The sequence below is a fragment of the Bidens hawaiensis genome, unplaced genomic scaffold (genome assembly GCF_021521415.1).
Source record: "Bidens hawaiensis isolate Kalapana, Puna unplaced genomic scaffold, B.hawaiensis_p1.1 tig00039125_1, whole genome shotgun sequence".
Taxonomy (NCBI): domain Eukaryota; kingdom Viridiplantae; phylum Streptophyta; class Magnoliopsida; order Asterales; family Asteraceae; genus Bidens; species Bidens hawaiensis.
Window position 1 is genome coordinate 115,159 of NW_027496889.1, and position 26,530 is coordinate 141,688.

At 35.8% G+C, this 26,530-nt stretch overlaps 1 protein-coding gene across 1 annotated transcript; it reads left to right on the forward strand.

Moving 5' to 3' along the window:
• Positions 1–4,336: 4,336 nt before the first annotated feature.
• Positions 4,337–6,091, forward strand: LOC143591021 (NAC domain-containing protein 43-like). Its single transcript, XM_077071345.1, has 3 exons — positions 4,337–4,529; positions 4,616–4,893; positions 5,227–6,091. Exons 1-3 carry the CDS (start codon positions 4,337–4,339, stop codon positions 5,893–5,895), a joined length of 1,140 nt encoding a protein of 379 aa, XP_076927460.1. The 3' UTR covers positions 5,896–6,091.
• The last annotated feature ends 20,439 nt before the right edge of the window (positions 6,092–26,530 follow it).

The window sequence follows — 26,530 nt, forward strand, 5'->3', positions numbered from 1 at the left end:
CAAACATTTTGTATAAATATTACACACACACATATATATAAATATATATCTTGATGTTTAGCATTAAATCATTGAAGTTGAGTAGTATAATTATAATCAATATGTATAACGATTTATTCTATGAACTATCTGTCATTTATTTATATGACTTTTTTTTGTAGTATAAATGGTTTTAGCAATAAGAAGAACAATATTTAGTTTTCAATATTTTTCTTCCATAACTCAGACCAAAATGCTTCAGAAACATATTTTTTATGACTTGATTTATACTTTTTCTATAAATTCAAATATATTTAATTTAATATGCCTTATAAGATAAATTACCTAATTAAAAGCATTTGATATTTTAAACAAAAAAAATTGTTTCAATCCCATTCCATTATTTTCGTTTTCCAAAATTCATTTAGGATATTGAAACCTAGAATATCGTTTTCATCAATTATTTACACAATTCCTATATTATGTTAACTTATTATTTTTATTTTTATACAAGTACAACGAATCGAGGTTATGTTAGTTTTGCATGTTGGTTAGTACATGATTAAAGTGCTTATTATGGTTTATATTCAAAATAATAAAAATAAACAATCGATTCATTATATGTGGAATGAGAACAATCGACTTGGACTAAATCCTGATAACGCAAACGACTAAGGCTTGGCTTTTAATACCTAAAATTTTATATGATTTAAAAACTAAAAGTTTATTTTTGTTGACCAGAAACTTAGAATTCTGAACCAAGAACCAACCCGAATTGCTTCGGTTCAGGTTCGGGTTAGTATTTTCTTGGGTTCGAGTTTCTCGGGTCGAGTCAGTTTGGATTTGGGTACAGGTTTTCTTGGGTTGGATTTTAGGTTACAGGTAAAAGTGACAGTCCTACTTCCAACTATCATATATAAGAATCACTACCTTCACTTTATGCAACTTTAAATATTTTAAAATTCTTCTAACTCATAATAATTACTATTATTTGAACATGGTTATAAGATTAGTATGTATTTGTTATTTTTCTGGCAATTACATTCATATGAAATAAAACAAATCATTTTGTTATCATTTTGTTATAGTTTAATTTTTGGTTTTTATGTTGCTTAATTATATAATTTTTAATTGTAAAATATAAAATTAATTAAAAATTTGTCATACACGGAATATTAATGACAACAAATTTATCATGATCAACTAATTTCAACTTTTAAGATTCTAATGATGATTATAACATCAAAGTGTAGGTAATATGATTTTTGGGATAATCATGTTTTTTTTATAAACATGAACAGATGTTCTCAAATGACATCATATTAATTGATTAAAAGCTATGATATTTTATGTGTATGTGTATTTTTTTTAACAATTTCATGGATATATTATCATTTATCTAGAGTTTGTATGTATTTAGAGAACCTTTTTTGTCACACGGACAGTTATACGTGGATATATCAAGAGTTATAAGCAGACCTGTATGTTACCTTATTAAGAGTTACAAGCAGATTTTGACTAAAAAAATTGATTTTTGGTAAACAATGTATATCTACAAATACAATCACAAATGTAGTGTAAAAGGAAGTTTTTACTTATTTGTAACATATTTGTGTAATCTTAGTTATCTAATTTCTGTAATTTTAATGTTAATAGTAATTGTAATTCACTTAATGGTTAAAGTTTAAACTTTTCATCAATTACCCGTGTAATACACGGGCCTCAAACTAGTTTAAGAATAAAATTGAAAAGAAGGGCATCAAAGGTAATAACTCACTTATATTGACTTTCTCTATTTACATGCAATTCACATATTAATTCCTTTATCATTTTAGAACGTATATAACTTTTTTGTATAAAATTTTTTTAGAAATTTTTTTTACCATAACAACAAACGTTTTTATCTTTAATATGAATATCATATTGTTATATTAAAATAAAATAAAGTTAGTGAGTTTTTTTATACTGTGTTATTTGGTTGTCCATTGTGTTTTTTAATTAAGTTTTTCTATGTATTTTGTTATAGATTTTGTCCATTGTGTTTTTCAATTGATATCCATATTAAAGATAAAAATTAAAACAAAGATTACCTCATTGTGTTTTTTTGTGTGTCATTGTGTCTTTGTGCTCAACATTTGTCTTTTGATTTATAATTGTGTTTTAGTCATTGTGCTCAACATTCACTTAAGTTGAGAAAAATTGTATTATGTTCATTGTGTATTACGTTTAAGTCATTGTGAAATATGTATATTTCATTGTGTTTTACGTTGCAGGTCATTGTATTATATGTATTCATTATTTGTGTTTTACGTTTCAGGTTATTGTGTTATATGTATTCATCATTGTGTTTTATGTAGTAGATAATTTGTTGGTATTTTTTTTATATTTACATATTATTGCACAACTGTGTTATTAGTATTTAAAAAATCACAATGATCAGTTGAAAGACACAATGACGAAAAAAACATAATGACGAAAAAAGACACAATGGTAAACAAAAAGACACAGTGACGTAAATTTTTTTTTATTTTTATATTACAAAATCATACTCGTATTAAAGATAAAAAACGTTTGTTATTATGGTTAATTTTATTCTTTTTAAAAATATAATATAAAAAAGTTATATACATTTAAAAATAATGAGGGAATTAATATGTAACTTACATGTGAAATAAGAGTGTGTAATATTATTTTTATACTTTTTTATCTTTGATTCATACTTGACACGTATCAATTAGTTATGACTTCTTCTCATATTTATTAGGAGTATTTTTGTTGGCATTTCCTTAATAGAATATAATAGAAGTGGCAAATGGAAATAATGTAGATCTCGTAAAAGTGAGTAAAACCATCAATTTTGACATCTACGTGTATATTTTAGCCAAATATTTTTCTACTATTAATAGTATACAGAATAAATTCTTTACTTTCGGCCGACTCGACAAATTAGAATGATCCTTGAATAGTATACAAGTATTATGATAGTCAAATCATTCTGATTTTCAATTTAAATTATTTCTTTTTACAAATTAGTTAATGGCCCTACGTTTTGAAAACCAGACGCCATATCATACTATAAATTATAAAAATATTATATGATACACTCTAATTATATATGTTCTCCTATTATACCACTTATACTAGTTTGTCGGTAACTAACCCGGTACGTTTTAGCATCGTAAATTAGATGAATGGTTTATAGTATAAGCTGCAGAAATTACAGGTAATACCAATTTGTATTGTTGCCACTTTAAGCTTAAGGTATAACTTTAGATTTAAACTTTAAACCAAAGACCTTCTGTAGCTCATCCATGAATCATTTGCTTCCCGATTTTAAGTTCTAACCTAGCGGCTTTCATTAAATTTATCATCAACCTCCAATCAATTTGCCATCAAATGTAATTGCTCTCTATTGTCATCAAGCAACTTTTGGATTATCTTTTTTATTATGAATCAACTTTTTGATTATTTATGTTATAAAATTATGTACTTTAGAATTATTTTCAATTGAACTTGTAACTTTATGGAATTATATGGTCAACCACTAAATCTAGTTGAACCGCCTAATACAACCAGTTGCACCATTCTAAACCCAACCTACTACGGTTAAAAAAACCGGTTTTTAAAACTACATATACATTCGTAAAAATGTTCCGAAAAAGTATAATCTCTATTTATTGTTGACGTGATATTGGTGTAATTACTTACTGCCGTCAGTGTAAACCAATGGTTGTCATGGTATAGGTTTGACTAGGGTTGTTGCACGAGGAAAATGAGAGAAAGATATTTGAAGATAGCGGTGGTTTCAGATGTGGTTTTCAAAGAGATTTTAAGGTCGAGGGTCGTAGTTAAGATGGAGGCATGCCTCCCGCTGCATTAGCCCATGGACCCACCGGTTGGGACCCTCCTTTATCTCTCTTTGGTCTTTAGGTGGTTAGTTGTTTTCCAACTTCAAGACCCTACACTAAAAGTAGCAAACACTATGCCCTCAAAGTCCAGTTCTGGTACCTCATTATATTCTTGTTAATGTATTTCAATTTGTTATATTTATGTTCCGGTTAATGTCTAAACTCTAAACTCTAACCAGAACGTGAAATAATAGAGATAATTATCAGTGAAACAACGTGGCTATATATCACTGGTATTTAAATATCTATACATTGATATATGTACACATACGTTTATTAATATATAGTTCTACACATTAATATATGCGTTTGTTAGAGGCCCCTTGGGTTGGTCACACCATCATATACACAAAAAGGCTAAATGAGTTGAGTTTGTTTGGACCCATCTCACTCAATTTCCCATATAAATAATCATGTCCTTGCAACTATTCTCTTCTTTTCACTTCCTAATGTCTGAGGAGGAAATGAGTTTGTCTGTAAATGTTAATGGCCAGTCTAAAGTGCCACCTGGGTTTCGGTTTCACCCCACTGAGGAAGAGCTTCTTCACTATTACTTGAGGAAAAAAGTTGCATACGAAAAGATCGATCTTGATGTTATTCGCGATGTTGATCTTAACAAGCTTGAACCTTGGGATATACAAGGTTTGTAGATGCACCTACCTTTTATTCTAGTTTTATGTGTTTTAATAAAAAAGATTATTACATGATAAGCACATGGGTATTCGCAGAGAAGTGCAAGATAGGATCAACACCTCAGAATGATTGGTATTTCTTTAGTCATAAAGATAAGAAGTACCCGACGGGTACTAGAACGAACCGTGCAACGGCTGTGGGGTTCTGGAAAGCCACCGGACGTGATAAGGTTATCTATAGTAGTGTAACACGAATCGGTATGAGGAAAACACTTGTGTTCTACAAAGGGAGAGCCCCTCATGGCCAGAAATCTGATTGGATAATGCATGAATATAGGCTTGATGATAATATGATTGCCAACCAAGAGGCATGTGTAAGTCTCTTTAATTTTCCAACAGAACATAATTAAGAGGGGACCAAATGTGTCCCCTGATTAGAAACGGTGTTAATGAGTTATTTTCCTCATTAAATTTGCTTAAACTTGAAGCTTTCTGTTTGGTGGAAACCTTTTTACTGATATCTTTGTGAAATATAACTCAATTACATCTAATCAAACACTAATATTATATTGATTTCTTGATAAAAAGTAACTCAATTACATCTAATCAAACAAGTACCATTTTCACTTAACAAAGTATCACATACTCGTTTTTATGTGTTATTTACGTGAAAGGTCACTAACTACGTCGGCTTTTCTTTTCCTCAGGGTTCTAACCTTTGTGAATCAACTCAAGAAGACGGGTGGGTGGTATGTCGTGTTTTCAAGAAGAAAAACTACCATAAAGCGCTCGAGAGTCCTCAGAGATCGCTATCCACCTCGATAGACTCAAGAACACAGTTACAATCCTTAAATAAAGATGGTGTTCTTGACCAATTACTCGTGTACATGAGTGGCAGTCGGTCTTGCAAACAAGAATTTGAGTCTTTCAACTCAACCCACAACACCATTCCGCAATCCATCAACCCAAATACTAACAGCAGATTCTACCACCTACCAAGGCTCGAAAATCCCACGATGACCAACTTCGATCCAGGATTAACTTTCAAACCCCAAGTGAACGACTTCCGGACAGAATCAGATCAACCAAACGACACGAACCATGATTCACGTGAGCTTCTTGATAATTGGGCGGATCTTGAACGACTTGTGGCCACTCAACTCAACGGCCAAGTCGAGTCTTGCTATGGTGAGCCAAATGAAGACTTTTGTTTCCCACTTGACCATGAAGAACTAGAGCCATCTCAATATTGTTACGCAACCACAACTTCTAGACCGAACCAAGGAGTGTACACGAGTGAGATTGATCTGTGGAGCTTTGCTCGATCATCTACATCTTCGGCATCCGTGGACCCGCTATGTCACTTGTCAGTGTAATGTTAAAATATAAGCACATTACATAAACTAGAAGAATTAATACGTACGAAATAGGGGTTAAGTTTAGGGTGGTGCATGAATTAAATTGACAAAATGTTAAGGTGATTGATGGCTAGGTAGCATGTGGTCGAAAAAAGAAAAGGGAAAAGACATTCTATACACATATTATATATATAGAACAGGAATGAATAAGAATCAATGAATAAAGGTATATGTTTGTATGTACGTATTGATGATGGATTTGTGGGGTGCCCCATGCATGTCGTATAATAACTTTGTCATACATATGATAATATTATATTATAATGGTGAACCGTACACACACAAAAAAAAGCAGCCAGTTTTAACAGAGAGTGGTGAATAATCCATTTACACAGTACGTACTCCATACTTCAGAATGTGAATATATACGTTGAGAACCCAAAAAAAACCATATAACGTGCTCATACGATTGTTGTGAATGTTATATACAAGATAGTTATGTGGCCACTTCTGTTTTATCCTGTTATTTCTGATTATCATTTTCGTTCATGTATTATAAATAGTTATATCATGCTGATCTCATAATTAACTATTTTTTTTATTTTTTGGAAAAGTATATGATAGAGTTGGTCCCATTATAAAGGTTTCACTATCAAAGGAAGTATAGAAAGTTGTATGAAAAGTTGACTACCTTTTCTCCTGTTGAAATTATATGTACCACCATTAATTATGTGTGGAAAAAATAGATGTCCTCTGTTTAAGAATGATTAGATTTCTGTTAGACAACTAACGCACCACACCCAACTCCGTTACCTAGGTACTTATTAATCATCAGTTTTAGTCACGGGATCCCGTAATTATATATACTATACACGTTTAATTATACAAACGAATGCGTTACTGCCCTGATAATATCAAGAAGTTTGATAGGGTGAAGATCATTAAATGATAAGAATTCAAATTTTATGATGTGAAAGAATGTACGCCGTATTTAAAATTAAAAAAACCATATAGCTTAATATATACAAAATAGGTTTATAAAGAAATGTGTATGAAGAATTTTACGCTTCCTAACTAAATATGCGTTAAGATTTATTATGTAACGAAAAAAGTGGATTTTAATAATCCACACTATTAACCTTTAGTCACAATTAGCCCTATTGATTATGTGACTAGAGGCAATCTTAACTTCCAGTTTTGTTATCAATAATGATCCTAATCTAACATATTGTTAACTATGTTAGATGTGTTCTTTAATGTTAGTGTGAAATTACCCAAATATCTTTGGCTAAGAAAGAAAGAAAGAAATACATAATAAATCAGGTGGAACGGTTGGGTCTCGTTTTATTTATTCTTATAGTAGGCTCATGTATTAGATATAATTTATCATGTATTTATTTGTTTGCTTTCATTTAGCTAAGTTGTAATAAATCTGAAGGCATAAACATTGTAATTGCCTAGTTGGGCCAGCCCATGAGGCCGAAATGAATAGACTTAGGGAGCAGGAGTGTAAACAACCCTTATATATACTTCATACTCTCACAACTTTTGCTATTCTATTCTCTATTTCTACCTCGCCTACTTTTTCTCCCTATGTTTGGTTGACACTTTTGATCCGAGATCCTAGTAGATTTGGTGATTTCCGCTCATGACCAAAGCTACGGATTGATCCGAACTTAGTTTTTAGATGCATTCACGAGACCTACAATTGGTATCAGAGCTACCGCTCAACATTTGGGTTTTCGGGTCTTCCACTTTGGGTTAATCAAGAGTGTCGGTGTTTTGAGCTTGCATTTTTGTTAGACATTTGTTTGTTGCTGTTTTGGACCTTTCTATCTTCAAAAACGAACTTGATCTGATAAGCTTGAATGGAACCATGACAAATTTCGAGCTATTGTCCATCGTGGTTTTTGCATTTCGCGAAACTAAGTTTCCCGCAAGAAAAGTTCTCACAAAATTAATTCTCGCAGACTTAGTTCTCGTAAACAACCCGATTCTCGCAAGTTTTATTCTCTCAAGGTTTATTCTCGCATTCGCAAAGATATTTAATCTCGCAATTCGCAATTTGTAATTTACGAATTGCGAAATTACGTACTTGGTAGATTTTTCAGTTTGAACTTTCATCTTACAACTTCAAAAATGGCTTCCGAAGCAAAATCTCTCTTGAAACACTACCTTCTCATGGATAATGAAACGAGCTTAAACAACAAACCACCCAAGTTGGTTGGTTTTAAAGAATTTAACGAATGGAGGTACCCTTTCATGAATTTGCAAGAACACAAGAGATACAATGATCAAGTCTATTTAAGAGGGTCCTTATCTTCCTAAAGTAAAAAAAAAACCTAGTGTCATGATTGAAAAACCTTTTAGTTCATTCACTCCCGAAGACTTTGATTTATTGGTTGTTGATTAAAAGGACTTTGGTTACATGACAATGTGCTTTGACAAGAAGATTACACAAAGCGTAAAAGAATGCACCATAACCCAAAATCTTTGGAAATGTTAATACATTTATTGTGATTGATGATTTGGAGTTGAAGCATTCAACAACTACAGAAAATGGGGAGTTTGTTAACACAGTATTTGTTGTATGCAGCTGTTGAATAAGCTAGGGGTAGTTTAGGGATTGCATATGTTTGTAAATGTTGAACCCTGAATAGAACAGATGACCAAATACCAAACAACTAATGGCTGAAACATCAGTTGTTCTCCATCATGAGGTTTTGACAGCTATTGCTCTAAATTGCTAACGGTGCAAACTGTCGACATAAGAACTGAAGATACAACAGTTTCTCTACAAAGTATTGAAGATTCAGACAGCTGAAGGAAAATAATTGATGGTTCAAACATCAGTTGTTTAACCAAAATCAGTAGTTATAATAGGATTCTCTATAGGTAGTTGTTTAACAACCGATTTCTGAGATCTCTTCCAGATGATTGGGACACTCATGCTATTATACTAAGAACCTTACCAAGTTTTCAATCTCTGAGTCTGACTACTCTTCATGGTATTTTACTTACTTTTGAAAGAGAGATAAGTCAAATAAAGTAGTAGATTACTACTGGTAAATCAATTGATGATTATACCATAGGTTCAACACTTATATGTCAAAAGACTTAATCTGTCCAAACTGCTGATCAAAGTTATGACTATCACATAGACATAACAACTGGTATTGATTCAACAATTGATAATCAAGCATTTATTGTTCGAGAGAAATCTCCACATGTGTCAGACAATCTCTCATTCATTATGGAAGATTTGCAACACAAAAATCCAAATGATTTGGTGGGAATGGAGATTTTGAACTCCTTAGCGTTAATGATAGTCAAGACAAACATGTTCTACAAAAGGACATGAAGGAAATTCCATGGCATCAATAACAACACAAAAGTAGGCCATGATAAGGCGAAAATGACATGTCATAAGTGTGGCAGACTAGGACACTTTGCACGGGAATGCAGAACTCAGTCACAGTCAATTCCCAATCATGTTCAGCCTTTAATAACCTATCCAAGTTTAACTCTTCATTCTCATTTTCAACAACAACCCTTCAATAAACATTCCATAGCTCAGTTTGCTCAAACTTCTTCAATGCCTAATACTGGTCCTTAGTATCAGTATTAGTATTCACCCATGCCTCAACAATTGCAACAAATGTAGTTTGTTCAACCTCCTTTCATGCAATCCATTAACACACATGTTCAACATGCTTCAATTACTACACCTGGATCATCTTAATCCAGTCATGATAACACCAAAACAAGTTTCTTCACATACGAGTTTGTTAATTGGAGCAGTCTGCCTAAAGAAATGATCACATAAGATCTAGCTCTTGTGGTTATTGATGCAAAATCAAGTGAAGAATGGGAGATAAAAAATGATTTTAACAATAAAATCATTCAAGTGCTGATGACAAGTGATGTTTCAGCTGATTCACAAACTGCTGATGCAAAAGCACTTCAAACTGCAGCCAATGAGGTAACATGTGAGATTTGCCAAAAGTTATGCTCTAATGACTGTATCATTACATTTTCAAATATTAAACTTCCAAATATAAAGCTGATAAAATAAGTTGCTGAATTTGACTAAGTAGTTTCAAAATCCACAAACGAGTTGAAGGTTAAATTATATGAAAAAGAAAAGGAGATTTTGAAATTAAAACATGCTTTGTTAGACAAAAATGCATGTGCAGAGAATTTATTGAAAAAGTACAATGAATGCAACAAAAATTTAGAGCAAACTCAAGTAAATTGTGGTAAATAGATTGAATCCAGCAAAGGATTTCAAATGCTGTTAAGTATGTGTTGGTGCATGTTTTGTAACAGATGATCTTTTGTGTTTGTTAGAATTGAGAGCAACGGTCAAAGGGGAGTCTGTTGGTGCATTTTGTGACCGTCGCTATGCAATTCTGATCAGCGGAAACGAAGTACGAAGTTAGAACAACTTCGCCTTAGGCGAAGTTACAACAACTTCGCCTTAGGTGAAGTTACAACAACTTCGCCTACTGGCCCAAGCCCAAGCCCGCGAAGTTGTTTTGTCTATATATATATGTGTCTTGTTTAGGTTTGAGTATCCAGAAAATTAGAGTATTGTGTGTTCAGTTCAAGTAGCTAGAGAGAAACAGAGAGGCAGAGTCGTGTGGGACGGCCCGAGGTAGAGCTCACCTCGGGTCGGCCGTGTCTTTGTTTTCGTGTTTGGTATGTAATGTGTTTCGGTTATTATATAAAAGATCTGCAGATGTGTTTATCCCATTCGTGTGTTTGTTCGTGTGTTTGTATGTGTGTAATCGTGTTCTTTGTCTTCTACACCATTAAACGAGTCTAGGAGGATTCCGCACTCCTAGACCTCGTGCGGATCTCGTATCGATCAGCGACGCCCCGCGGGAACCTACAAGTGGTATCAGAGCCTTAGGCTCTTATGCTATGGTTCGAGATCTGCGTTTTGGTGTTTCTGGCACGTTTCTGATGCATTTTTGGCCGAACAGCCGCCGCAGGCGAAGTTATGGGGTTCAGGCGAAGTTGTCGCTTAAATTTTAGGATTTAGGCGAAGTTATTAGTCAGGCGAAGTTATGGACAGGCGAAGTTATGGACAGGCGAAGTTAAGGAGGGGCGAAGTTAACTTTTAGGCGAAGTTGACTTTAGGCGAAGTTAAAAAAAAAAAAAAAAAAAAAATTGTTTGGAGTTTTCGTCTGTATGGCCAGGTGTACACGATTATTGTGAGACCTAAGACGTTGTTCCGTCAACGAGTGAAACTTTTTATCTCTTGGTCTTACGTGTGAAAAAATACGTGTCAACTCTGGATATGGAGTTGAGGTTGTGAATGGGATATTGATTGAGACTGGATATTGACACATATTTGGGTGTTTGTGGGCAATGAAATAGTTGTTGTTCGAGGTTGACCAACTAAAGAAAGTCAAATTGAACTGAAGGTTTTCGTCATTACTGGATTGCGGTCAGAGCATATTATTTATGTTATTTTCAAGGCGTTCGAGAATTGGATCCTGAAACGTGATGCTTATTTATTAAAGTGAAAATTTTGGAACAAGTTGGATTTAATCGGGAATTAAAGTGTTTATGTTCTTGATCGTTATCCCTGGTGATTGAAGATGCTTCGGATTAATTAATGGTCATGTGTGTTAGATTCTGTCAAGGTGGTTTTGTGATGAAATTGATCACTTGATGTTGAGTAGTTGAAGATTAAACCTTATCGTATGCCGACGTGTTGGTGAAGTTGTGGAGGGAGCCCAACTTCACGTGTTGGTGAAGTTAGAAGAACTTCACGTGTTGGTGAAGTCAGAAGGACTCACGTGATTGGTTGAGATGATCAATTAGGCACGGGGATGCATGCATTTCAAAGACCTCAATCTATATAGTCGGAGAAGCTTACACTGAAGGGGAGATCTGATATGGAAGACGCTGGGTGATTGGTAGATTTGTGAAGCTACAAGACAGTTTCAGACACGGCTGGTTGAAGAGCAAACAGAAGATCATCAGTTAAGAGGGAGTCTGTTGGTGCATGTTTTGTAACAGATGATCTTTTGTGTTTGTTAGAATTGAGAGCAACGGTCAAAGGGGAGTCTGTTGGTGCATTTTGTGACCGTCGCTATGCAATTCTGATAAGCGGAAACGAAGTACGAAGTTAGAACAACTTCGCCTTAGGCGAATTTATAACAACTTTGCCTACTGGCCCAAGCCCAAGCCCGCGAAGTTGTTTTGTCTATATATATGTGTGTCTTGTTTAGGTTTGAGTATCCAGAAAATTAGAGTATTATGTGTTCAGTTCAAGTAGCTAGAGAGAAACAGAGAGGCAGAGTCGTGTGGGACGGCCCGAGGTAGAGCTCACCTCGGGTCGGCCGTGTCTTTGTTTTCGTATTTGGTATGTTATGTGTTTCGGTTATTATATAAAAGATCTGCAGATGTGTTTATCCCATTCGTGTGTTTGTTCGTGTGTTTGTATGTGTGTAATCGTGTTCTTTGTCTTCTACACCATTAAACGAGTCTAGGAGGATTCCGCACTCCTAGACCTCGTGCGGATCTCGTATCGATCAGCGACGCCCCGCGGGAGATGAAATTATTTTCAAGTCTACTACTTCGTAAGAAGTTCCTTTACTATGTTTAACAGAAAATTGATCCAACCTTGGAAAGTGATAGATATACTGATTCTGTGTGCTTAACTAGTGAAGTTATTAGGCCTAAAAGACTTTAGAACAGTCATTGTATGTCATGGTAGCTTTTTATGGTGCGTAAAAGTAGAAGTGATACTAACTAAATCTCCTCGATTTTACGTGGAAACTCCTTAAGAGTTGTGCATGTCTCCATATATATCTTTCCGAATGATAGGCAGAAAAGCGATTACCCAGTCATACACAAGCCCGTGAGTGTTCTGATTCCCGTGAAGATAACGTGTCAAGAAACTGCAGTGATCCAGATTCGGGACTTGCAGTAGTTTACTCTGAAGTTGTGTAAATACTTAAAAAAAACTGTGTGTTATTGAGACATTCTAGAGTTCATAATGTTAATACTTCTCAATCAAGATGTGAGAAAGAGAACGGGAAGAAGAGTTTAAAGATCAAAGAGTACTTACTATTTAATCAGACACTACGGGTCGAGGTCAACTCGGGGTGACTTGGGGAAAGCCAAATACGCTTTGAGAATAGATAGGAGGCATCATAATCTCTGAGTTGTTGCCCATTTAAGTTTTGAGCTTAATTGAACCTAACCCGTATCACAGAAGCAATGAAAACCATTCTAAGTTATTTACCTGCTTACAACCTGTTTCTTTATGTCATAATACAGCTGAACATGGATCTGTGTGACAGTCACTTAATTAGTATGATTCCTGTTCGGATCTTTTCTAAAACATGGTTGTCCCTGTCGAGACTGAAATTTGATCCCGTGTACTTTCTTGTTAAAATTTATTTTACTTATGTAGTTGTATGATTTAATACCTGGTTACTTGGTCTTGATCGTATCATTTAACGCTTTAAAGGATGTTTTAAAACTTAATTGCAAATTGTTCAAATTATAGGGGTTTGTTGTGAAAATTTTAATACCGGCGAACTTATCCATAACTTCGCCTGCAATAGGCGAAGTTATCCATAACTTCGCCTGTATGATCTCTGACCCTATATAAGTTGGTCAAAGCTTTTCATTATTTTCAAACCAGGCGAACTTATTACCAGTAATCAAGGCGAACTTATCTTTCGAATCAATCTGTCTTATTATCCTCAGTTTCTAATCAGAATTGAAGGTGTGTAGGGTCGATGTATCTTATAATCTATGTCATTAATGTTAATCAAAGGTCGTTTCGACCCGATTCGCGGCCCCCTTTATTCAAAACCTCAACACCCGATTTTCAAACCTGTTATTACGTGGTCGTAATCAACTTGATCGTCTAGATCGTCTTAAAAACATGTTTTACGAGATCCGCAATCTCCAAATTGACCGAAATCACTTCGTATTGAACGTCTAACTATTGCCGATTCATATTCAGGCGAACTTACAGTTTAGGCGAAGTTATCCTTAACTTCGCCTGAGGTTTAACTTCGCCTGATAATTAATTATGTAACAGTATATGAGGCGAAGTTGTGGTTAGGCGAAGTTATCATTAACTTCGCCTTGCCCTTTTTATTTAACATTTATTACGCAAAGTTCAAGTTGAGGCGAAGTTGTTCCCAACTTCGCCCCACCTCTAACTTCGCCTATACAGAATAAATCATAACTTCGCTCATGGTAACAGGCGAACTTGTGATTTGCCTCGACGATTCTCTAACTTAGACTGTTTGTTGCAGAAATGGCAGCTGTTGCTGGAGCAGGTGGTGCAGGTGGTGATGAAGGTGGAGACAACAACCGACAGTTTTTCCCGGGGCATAACATGTACATCACATTGGACCCGGATGCGAGTGGTGTTGATGATTTCCGCGAGATCATCACATTTCTACTACGCTCGCGTATATTCCACGCTATTACCACAACACTGCCTATATCTTTGCCAAACATTCAAGATTTCTGGCAGGCGGTGGAATATGACTGTCGAGTCGAGCCCCCGGTTATGCGTGCAACGGTTAACAATCAGATAGTTTAGTTCTCGTCTGAACAGATCAGGGTGGCTTTACAGTTTGGGGATGAAACGCGAGACGATCCTACAGTCTTTGTAGCTCCATTCCGAGATGGTGCGTTTCTAAGGATGGGATATTCTGGTCCTTTGGGGGATACTCAGAGACGCAAGGGGTTCTTGCTAGACCAGTGGCGCTTTCTCATGCACGTGATGATCGTGTGTATGTCAGGGAGAAAGGCTGGTACAGACGGGATGGGTGCGACCATGCAGTCGGCGATGACTGCACTGACTTACAATAAGCGTTACAGCTTTAGTCAGATGGTATTTTACGAGATAGATCGTCAGAGAAGTGCGGTGGCGCGTGAGAGATTTCTTATGTATCCAAGATTCCTACAAATGATCTTGAATCATGTTGCTCCTACGTTACCTCAGCGCCGCCCAATTAGATACGTGGAAAGTGTAAGTAAAAGGATCTTCGCTCAGTGCAGATCATCGAGTGCAAGAAGCAAACCTGAGCTCCGTCCTCGACATACTCCATTATTCGGGTACTTGATCAACCCAGAGTATGTTCCAGCTCGTGGGGACGAGTTTCGGGATCCGGCACCACAACAGGCTGGAGCACCTCAACCACCTGAGGTACAACAAGCTATACCTGCTGCTCCTGTTGTGTCACCGGAGGAAAATGTAGACCTTGATGAAGCGTTTGGTGGTCAAGGCTTCTTTGATATGGAACGTGTTGATCCAGAAGAAAATGTACAGGTCTCGGTTGCACGGGTTTCTAGTGTGGATGTTGCTAGGGCAGCTACGACAGTGGCTGATTCAGATTAGTCAGATGATGATGTGGCTGAAGAGAGACGAATTTTGGTAACACAAGAACGGATTCATGGGAAGAGGAAGAGAGCCGATGATGACAGTGAGTCAGATTTTGAGGAAGAAGTACATCAGTTGGTCCGTAGATCAAGAAGGGAGAGGACAGGTGCAGGTTCGGGAGCTGGTGAGAGCTCAAGGGTGGTACGTTTCACTCCACCCGCACTGTCCGGTATGACCATGGTTCCGACATCAATACCAGTTACAAGGCCAAGCGCCACGGACGTTCCCGTGGTGGCTACCTCATCCTCATTCGGTCTACCACCCACTACATTCCAACTCTCGACTCCGAAGATTGTATCTTTGCCACCTCCAACTCTTACTCCAACGGAGGTCGTGGCAAGATTTATTGAGTCGACAGTTGTAGCTACTGCAGGGTTGTCAGTTACGATACCACCTGCGGTTACGTTTACGCCTACTTCTGAGGTCCCAGTTACATTGGAAATCCCTCCTCAGTACACTCAAGATATATCACATCTGAGGTTTGATTTCGATGCAACCTTATCCGACTCGGAACGAATAGCAGCGCTTGAAAGGGTCGTGGCAGAACAATCAAGGGTAAATCTTATCCAGACCCATGCTATTCAGCGCCTCGTTGCAGAGAATCAGATACAGTCGTCCCTGTTGATCGAACATTGAAAAATAATTGATGCTTTGAAGCAGTTCTTGGCATCTCAAGGGGGAGACGAGCTGTAAGGGTGATGAGCTGAGTACGAAAAAGCGTAATGATCGAGACGATGATCCCAATGCATCGAAAGGTGAAGGTGGAGAGTTGCCAAGAACTGAACAAGCTCTTGGGACTTCCACATCTCAGGGGGAGTCAACGAGTGCAGTTGGCGGTTCGGGTGATGATGTGGTGGTCGTGGATGCTGAAGAGGTGTTAGATGATGTTATAGGTGATGAGGATGTGTTACCGGTTGATGAGATAGAGAAGATTGGGGCAGAGATTGTTATTGATAATGAGATTGAAGAGGGAGAGACTGTAGAGGAGAATGTTGAGCATGAGATTCCGGAAGTTGATAAGGCAGATATGAGTCAAGATATGGGAAGCGATGAGACAGAATGGGAAGAGCAGCCAAGATGGAAATAAGGCTACGCTCAGTGGTTCGTAAAGACGAAGAAACCGGCGGTCCCTACTATGTTCAAGAAAAGTTACAACATCAGGGGTTATGCTGAATTGAAAAAGGGGATTATATGCTAGTTATATGATGAGCAGTTGAGGCTCTTTGTGATTAAAAGGTATGATGGGGTTCAGTACTTCAAGAGGCTGTTGAGATCGTTGAATACGTTGCCTGAGTGTGAAGTGAAGGACTTAGCCAGATTGGGGTTAATAAACAGGAGTGATGATAACATGGCTAGGGTCATTGGAAAGATTGTTTGGAAGGAAAGTATAAAGGAGAAAAAGTTCGAGCTGTTGAAACCACAGAAAGGAAAACTTATTGAAGACAAAGATAGAGGGATGAGAGCAGATGGCAAGCCTTGGATGATCATGAAGTATAAGCCGATCCGGTGTTTAAAAGAAATGCCGATGAAACAAATGCCCAAGGATGTGCTCAAAGATTTGAAGTGGTGGTATGTTGATTGTGAAACAGCTGAAACAGTAATGGAGGATGAAGATGAACAAGAGCTGCTGAGAGTGTATGATCCAATGCACTTGGTGAATTTGTCTCAAGCTGATCTGCAGGTGTTGAACGAGAAGAAAATATTTTATATTCCTGCTTGGAAAGAAGAAGCGAAGAAATATCAAAGAGTTGTTTCGGTTTGTGTACGAGAAGGAGTTCATGCTTGAAGATGAAAGATACAAGATTGTTGAAGATTACAAGACACGTGCTTGAAGATAGAGATATGAAGCTACTGCCAAGGGGGAGTCTGTTGGTACATGATGTCAGTAGTTCAGTGTCTAGTATCTGTAATCGAGTTAGTTGGATTTGTATTTTGTATTAAGCGAAGTTAGCTCACAAGTTCGCTTATATAGGCGAACTTGTGGAATAAGCGAAGTTAGGGACAACTTCGCCTAAACATGTTAGGCGAAGTTGTCGTGCTTTATAAGTGTTTAGGTTACGGCTGAGTGGTAGAGAGTTAGAGTTTTAGTTTACGAGTTATTCAGTTTTGTGTAATCGGTGATCAGTGAATCACGTGTTTCCAGTTGCAATACAACGTGTCTTTGTTTATTGTAACGTGTGTTTGATCGTGTTAACGTGTATTGTCTTCTACGCTCGTAACGTCTTACGTAGGGATTCCGCACCTACGTAGAACGAGATATTCCGTGTAGATCCGGCTGGGAACCTACAGTATGAAATCAAGCAACAATGTGAAGTTTAGTATAGGATATAATCATACCGAGTCACCTAAAGATCATGCGCCTATTACTCCTCAAAATGGTGTTGATGAACTCGAGGAAGAAGCAATATTTCTTAACCAAGTTCCATAAGTTTGTTTTGCCAAATGTTGTTCCATTAAAACTTGCTAGTCAAGATGAAATGGGAAACTAGTATCAAACAACTGATGTATCACAAGGGTTCAAACCGATCTCATTTGCTGAATTGAGTGATCACATATCAGTTGTTGATAAACACTCATCACAAGGTTCTCAAAACATGGATGATTGCCAATATCGTGTTTCAAGATGGAATTGGTAATTGCCATCAAGCAACTGATTGACTCAATGGGATCAAAAAATTACTATAACAAGGTTTGATAATATAAGGTCAAAATATGATCACAATCCGTTGGTAATTTCAAGAAAAACAAATGATTCAATAAAAACAACTGTTATGAATACCACAACAGTTGTTTCATCTCAAACAGCTGATGTTCCATTAGTTGTTTCAAAGATAGTTGAATAAGATTGACTAGTTGCACCTGCACCTGCATTTGTTCCTAGATCAGTTGCTACTCAAGTTAGGAAAAAAAATATTTACAGTTTCTTCAAACTGAAATTCATCCAACTTTTGTACCTGGTTATAAATCATCAAGAATAGTAGTTGTTGACAAATTAGGTGTAACTAGAAAGAAGAAACAAAAAACGTTCAAAAGAAACCTTTGTTTCCAAATCAGTGTGATGTATGTAAAAAGAACAATCATCTAGCTGAGGATTGTAAATTTTTGAAAGTTGTTCATCAAAAGAAAATTGTTTAAACAACAGATGTCTTCATTAAAAATCAAAGTTCTACACCCAAGAAGAAAGTTCAGTTTGAGACTGTTGAAACACCTATTATTGTGGCTTTAAAGAACATTCCATGTTCAAGAATTGTTCAAGTAACAGATGCTCAACCAACAAGTATCTTACCACACAAAACTGTTGTTCAAAGTAATCCATCAACAGTTCACAAAGCACTAAGATCAAATTGTTAATGGAAAATCAGAAATAGTTGATGAATCTTGTAAATAATCATTAATAGATGATAGACTTGTCTTCCTCAAATGAGCAACCCAAGACCAACAAGGATTGGGCTAATCCTTCTAATTAATTTCCATTATATGTGCAGAGAGCATTCACATGCATTGAAAGCCTATGGTATGTGCATAGTGGAGGCTCTAGGCACACGGCTGGGAATATATATATTCTCTCTGTATTCAAGAAGCATGGATGAGGAGATGTTTTATTAGGTGATGATAAGAAAGTAAGTGTTTTTGGTTCAGTTAAGGTGGAAATAGGTAAGTTAACTTAATAGACAAATTGAAATCCAATTTGATAAGTGTATCACAGATGTGTGGTAAGGGATATGGTGCTTTCTTCACAAAGAAAACATGCAAAATTTCCATCTCCAATTGTGCTATCGAAATTGAAAAATTTATTGCCGAGAACACATTGTTAGATGCAAACAAGAGTGGCAATGTCTACGCTATAAACATGTATATGGATAACAATATTCCTACTACAACATGTTTTCTTAGTAGAGCATTAACCTAAGAAACAGACTTATGGCATAAGAGACTAGGTTATGTTAATATACAAATAATTAACAATCAAACCAAGAAAAATGTGTTAAAGGCCTACGTGTCAAAAAATATGCCTATGACAAAAACTGTGTTGCTTGTTTAAAAGGCAAACAACATAATGTCTCATATAAGTCCATAGAAGAATCCAAAACTACTGCTTGTTTTAATCTCTTGCACATTGACCTTTTTGTGCCAGTTAGAATATAGAGTCTTGGAAAGAAAAATGTATTGTCTTGTGATTTTAGATGATTATTCAAGATTCACTTGGACATTCTTCACGCAGTCAAAATATGAAACTCCATTAAAGGTCAAAAACTTCATCATACAAGTGGAGTAACAGTTTGGTCTACCAGTCAAAATCATAAGGAGTGACAATGGAACTGAATTCAAGAATGAAGTGCTAGATACTTTTTGTATCTTCAAAGGCATCATTAGCCAATTCAGCATTCCAAGGCAGCCACGACATAATAGACTCGTAGAAAGGAAGAACATGACCTTAATTGAAGCTGCTAGATCCATGGTTGCTGATTCAGGGCTACCTTTATATTTTTGGGCTGAAGCAGTTAACACTGCAGGATATGTTCAAAACAGGATCTTTATAAATTAGAGACATGAGAAAACAGCCTATGAAATTCTTTATAAAAGTAAACCATTAATCTCCTTTGTCAATGACTTTGGTTTCCCATGCTTTATTATGAATTTAGAAGATTCAGTTTCGAAATTTGCAGCCAAAGTAGATTATGGCTATTTTATAGGCTATTCCTACAACTACTAAAGCTTATAGAGTTATTAACTTTAGAACAAAGGCTATAGAATAAACAATAAATGTTAAATTTAATGAAATGTCTGATTTAAAAATCCCTAGTGATCCTGGTGATTTGTTTAATCTTGATGTATTAAAGTTTGAACCTGAGAATTATTAAACTACTGATAATAGTGTTCATTCTAACATTTTGTATGTCTTTGACAAGTCAAGTATAGAGAACAACAACACTTTCATTCAAACTACTGATCAAGTACAATCTACTGATCAAGGAAGTCAAGGTCATGAAACTACTGATACTCAAACATCTGCTTCTCTAATAGGACTTTTCCATCCCATTTTTGAAAGTCCATAAGTTGTTTCTCAAAACAGTTGCTTACCCCCAATTCCCCTACCGCTAACAACTGATACCACATCATCAATTTCACAAACCAATTCAACAAACACTATAAGGGACATCATACCTTATGTTTTTCATCTTTCTCATCCACAAGAACAAATCATTGGTGAAATACAACATGGGGTACTCATACGAAGTCAACAAGAAAATGTTTGCTTCTTTGCTGGTTTTTCTATCTCAACTAGAACCTACCACGTATCAACTTGCTTTAGGAGAAAACAATTGGGTTGAAGTAACCCAAGAGGAACTCATGCAATTCACCAAGGTGCATGCTTGGGAACTGTGTCCATGCCCAAAAAATGTTACTCCTATTGGTACAATGGGTATTAAAGAAAAAGACTGATGAAAGAGGGATTGTGTAACACCTCGGCTTAAGCGGAAACACCTGAGTGTGACGTATAGATTGCTCAAACGCATGTGACACTATTAAGTGACAATAATATCCTTAATTAATTTAAGCATCAAATACACAAGTTCGAAGACAAAGAATACAAGAAAATCACAAGAACAATTACCAACATGTCCATTTATTAATATAACCTAAGTTCTAGTGTCTTCTTCAAGTCTCATCCTCAAATAAATTGTACCTATAGCATATAAATAAAGTAAAGTCAACTAAACGAATAGTTGGTGAGTTCACTCAAGTTTGATATAAATACGTAAAAACCATACAACTAAACGAATAGTTGGTGAGTTCACTCAAGTTTGATATAAATACGTAAAAACCATACAATTCCGGAGTGTAAAGAATAAATGAAGGTCCTTTCCCGTTAGTACCATCCAACGTACTAGGATCGGGGTCCCTTTTCCACTCGAAACACGATCCAGAGTTCAAGGGGGGGGGGGTATGATCATACTTATAGAAAAAATCCATGCACGTAATAATAAGCAAGTAACAAGTAACACACAAGTCCATGATATGAATTATTGTTTGAAAATATGAATAAATAAGCAATATATATATATATATATATAGGGAGAGGTTTTCATAAAAAGATGAGTGTGTCTAAAAAGTGTAAGAAGAAATTTGAATGGTTGGATCTTGGTAATCAATGGCTAAGATGGAAAGATTGAGTAATTAGAAGAGTGTTTTATTTTAAAGGCTTAAAATGATGTGTTAAAGGGCAGTTTTGTCATATAAGATTTGGTAACATCAACTTAATAAATTTAGAAGCTCCTACTTTTATGCAATGTATCTGGAACTTCCAAAATATGCTCAACAACTTAATTTATTTTATTTATTCAACCCAATAAATAATCTATAATATCTTTCCACCATCATATCTTCAAACACACGTCAAAAATTATTGGTGACCAGAGACACAAAATTGTAGAATAAGAAGGTGGGTTATTTTCTATTATAAAATAATCAGTTAGTATGGTGTGTGTAATTGTTATCAGCGGTGGCTTATCGAAATAACGATTTTGATGGGCTTTTTTAATTGAATGTACAGTCAAACAATAATGGAGAAGAACTCTACGTTGAAAGCTCATTCCGTCATCAACAAGGTTCGAGGTGTGTTTTTTTATGTAATTGATGTGTTTTGAAACAAAATTGTAGAATTGGACGGCTATATTGACGGAACTAGAAGAAAATAAGGTGTGTGATTTCCGCCGAAAGACATTGATCATTAACGATATTATCCGCCGTCGTGGACAACGTCGGAGTGTTTTCAGTCGACGTTTCCGGCTGTGTTTTTCTTCTAATAATTTTGATTGTTTGTTTCTAGACCATGGAAAAAAAATCCTCGAGAAAAACGAGAAGCCTGATGACGAATAACAAAGGTGTCTTGAAAAATTTTTAAAGTTACGGTGAATCGAAAAAACCCCGAATTCTAGGGTTTGTTTGTTCGATGGACGCTAGGTGTTGTTGCGTTTTTAGCCTGACCGTGTGTTTGCTTCTTGAGTTTGTTGTGTTTTCTAGTTGTAACAGAATGTGGGCCTTTTTTTAAAGTTGATGTGTTTTATGTTTGAGTAGCTCTGTTTTTTTTTGTTCATGTTATTTGTTTAAATGGTAGTTAATTGTATTTAGTTGGTGTGTTTATGGGTTGGTGGTGTGTGTTTGAAATTGAACGGTTTATGTAGTTGGTGGTGGGTGTGTTTTTGTTTAATGTTGTTGTGTTGTTGTTGATAGGGGATTATGTTTGTGTTTGTGTTTTTGTTTAATGAATTATGATTTTCTTGATTAACTATTTATTGAAGAAGATAATGAATTAATGGTTGATATAGAATTAAATAATGGATATTGGATGAGATCGTAACTGATGAATGTAATGGCCTATAGATGAGCAAGAAAGTAGGGATACAATTCATTTTGTTATTTACATTCCATATAAAAACATTTCAAAGATTACGATCATACCCTTATTTAATCTATTAAATCTAACGATGCATAGCTCTTCTTACACTTTTTAGGAAAAACTTACTTTTTATTATAACATTGCTCTCTCTCTCTCTCTCTCTCTCTATATATATATATATATATATATATATATATATATATATATATATATATATATATATATGCTACCCACAAAATATGTAAAAGCGTTAAAAAAGGGGTGTGAGAAACTCACACTGAAATTGAAGCTACACTTGAAATAACAACCAAAAGCGCGTTTAAGAAATTGAAATGATCTATAGCATATATATATATATATATATATATATATATATATATATATATATATATATATATATAAAGTAAAGTCAACTAAATGAATAGTTGGTGAGTTCACTCAAGTTTGATGTACATACATAAAAACCATACAATTCCCGAGTGTAAAGAATAACTGAAGGTCCTTTCCTATTTGTACCATCCAACGTACTCAGACCGGGGTCCCTTTTCCACTCGAAACACGATCCTGAGTGCAAGGGGGGGTATGATCATACTTATCGAAGAAATCCATGCACGTAATGATGAGCAAGTAAAAAGTAACACCCAAGTCTATGATATGAATTATTGTTTGAAAATATGAATAAATAAGCAATATATATATATGCTACCCCTAAAATGTGTAAAAGCGTTAAAAAGGGGGTGTGAGAAACTCACATTGAAATTGAAGCTAAACTTGAAATAACAACTGAAAGGGCGTTTAAGAAATTGAAATGATCAAACCTCGCTAACTATAAGTAAAATTACATTAATTAAAGATTACTAACGGGATGGTAAAGGTTAAATAATTTCGTTTTAAGAATTATGAATTCTTTTAATATGTATTTTATTATCTTAGGGGAATTTTATATAATAATATGTATTTTTATGATTTAACGGGATTTTAACGATTTATTAATATTTTAATATTAATTAGTAATTTATTGTTAATATGAGAATTTTAATATCTATGGATCATGAATTTATTGGTCAAAGTTTATTTTGAAAACAATTATGTTGACGTGTTATAAAATTAACAAAATAATATAATAACATTAATCGTGTTTCACGAACTTAATGGAAACAAAAGTTGGTTTTTAGGTGAAAATGATAAATAAAATTTATAACTTATTTTATTTAAGTTAGAATAATATTATTTAATTTATAATGATTTTTAATATATTTATTTTGTTTATATAATAAATAAATAAAAGAAAAGGTTTAAAAAATGAAATACCAAAAAAAATATGGCTTGACCCGGGTTCGAACCGGGTCCTTCAGCCTATACACACATGAATTAACCACTGGACCAACTTGTTTTGATGTTATAAGAATGGAACCTGAAATATATATACAAACATGTAAGTTCATCTTCAACATTAGATACCCTAGAATTCAAATATGTTAATTAGCGCCATGTTGCTAAAATTGATTTAGGGGTTTTCTTAAATGGCTAAAAACAATCATAATGCATATTTTAATTATCTATAAATGTTTCGGGATGGTGGTGGACGGTGGGTGGCCGAAATCGGACATTGAAGAACAATTTGAAGAGTTTAGAAAGTGTTAGAGAGGATATTGAAGGTTGGTGCGAGATTAGCAGTCGATTAGGGTCTTATTTATAGGCTTAATTGGAACGTAAAGTGGTTAACGATCATTATTGCATTTTTGTTATTGTTCCAGCGGTTTCGGATCAAATTACGCACTTATTAGTTGTTTAAAATACGGTATTATCGTTGATTATACGTTCGCCGTTACAATCTACGAGTTTTATTGATGCGGATCCACGAACAAAAGAAAAGAATGAACCTAGGCCAAACCCCAGCGGCAACGATACTCGGGCAACCAAGTTACCGACGTCGGATATAAGGATCTCCGCCAACCGAGATCAAGAAAACGATAACACGTTTCTTTAATAAACTTCAATAATAATTCACCATTCAACCAAGAGAGTTTACAAGATTAAATATAAAACTAGAAAACAATAAATAAGGAAACCAAAATCATGGAATGAAAACAAATCTCGAAAATAAAGGTCTAAGAAGTAGAAACGAATCATAAACCAAATTTACTCTCTTCAAATGGTTGGATGGGCTTTAATAACTTGGACCGGTTCTAGCCACTTTCACTAGCGAGCTCGATGTTGTCTTCCACTTGGGTTGTTATGTCTGGATCCGTATCATCCTCCCCCTCTAAAAAACGACTCGAACCCGAGTCAATTTCAAATGACTCGTCTTTAATGTAAGAGCTAGATCAGCAACATTAAAAGTGGCCGAGACACCATAATGACCCGGTGAATCAATCTTATATGCATTGTCATTAATGCGCTCAAGAACACGGAAGGTAACATCGGCTCGAGGTTGTAACTTACCAAAACGCCCCTGTGGAAATCGTTCACGTCTCAAAAAAATCCATACAAGATCACCAACTTGAAAAACAACTTTCTTCCTATGTTTATTTGCACGAGCTTGATACCGTAAATTGTGCTTAGTAATTTCATCGCAGACCTGTTCATGAATCAACTTGATTTGTGCGACCAGATCACTTCCCTCCGCACTATACTTCGCAACCACCGATAATGATGCGAGATCAAGGGGGTGTAAATGGATTGCGCCCATAAACCACTAGGAAAGGACTACGTCTCGTTGAGCTATGAGTGGACCAGTTATACGCGAACTCAGCCTGTGGGAGGGCAAGATCCCATTGCTTTTTGTTGTCACCCATGAGACTACGAAGGAGATTACCCAAACTACGGTTAGTGACTTCGGTTTGACCGTCAGTTTGGGGGTGATGAGAAGAGCTAAATTGTAATTTGGCCCCCAATCTTCTCCAAAGCGTGCGCCAAAAGTGGCCTACTAATTTCACATCTCTGCCCGACGTAATTGTTTTTGGTATCCCATGTAACTTGACTATTTTAGTAAAATATGACCGCGCCACATCCGATGCATCATATGTTTTAGAACACGGGACGAAGTGAGCCATTTTTGAAAAACGATCCACAACAACCATGATAGAGTCTTTCTTCCGTTGTGTAAGCGGTAAACCGAGGACAAAATCTATGCTTGCGTCTTCCCATGGCCCGGACGAAGTGGGTAGTGGTGTTTATAACCCTTGGTTAGTGTGGTGAGTCTTGGCGATACGACATGTGCGACAACGATTTAGAACTTTCACCACATCTCACACGAGTTTGGGCAAAAAAAAACGCTCGGTAACAAGTGAGACTATTTTTACGCATCCAAAGTGACCCGCCAACGCACCTTGGTGACATTCAAGAACAATCGATTCCCTGAACGAGGATAAAGGAACACACAAACGATGTCCCCTAAAGAGCAACCCGTCACATCGAACATAATCGCGAAACGGGATGACCCCGCATGTTTCCCAAATAGCCTTGAAATCCGGATCATCTTTATATAACACTTTGAGTGGCTCAAAGCCAGCTACTTGAATAGTGGAAAAGATCATCAGCGTCGGACGACGACTAAGGGCGTCAGCGACTGTGTTGGCACTCCCTGCTTTGTGACAGATGACAAAATTAAAATCTTGCAAATTTTCAACCCATTTTGCGTGTCGCGAGTTGAGTTTAGCTTGCCCTTGAATAAATTTTAACGCTTGATGATCGAAATATAGAATGAACTCGTTGGGCAGCAAATAATGTCTCCAATATTCAAGGCTTCGGACGATGGCATAAAACTCCTTATCATAAGTGCTATAACGGCGTTTCGTTTCATTTAACTTTTCACTAAA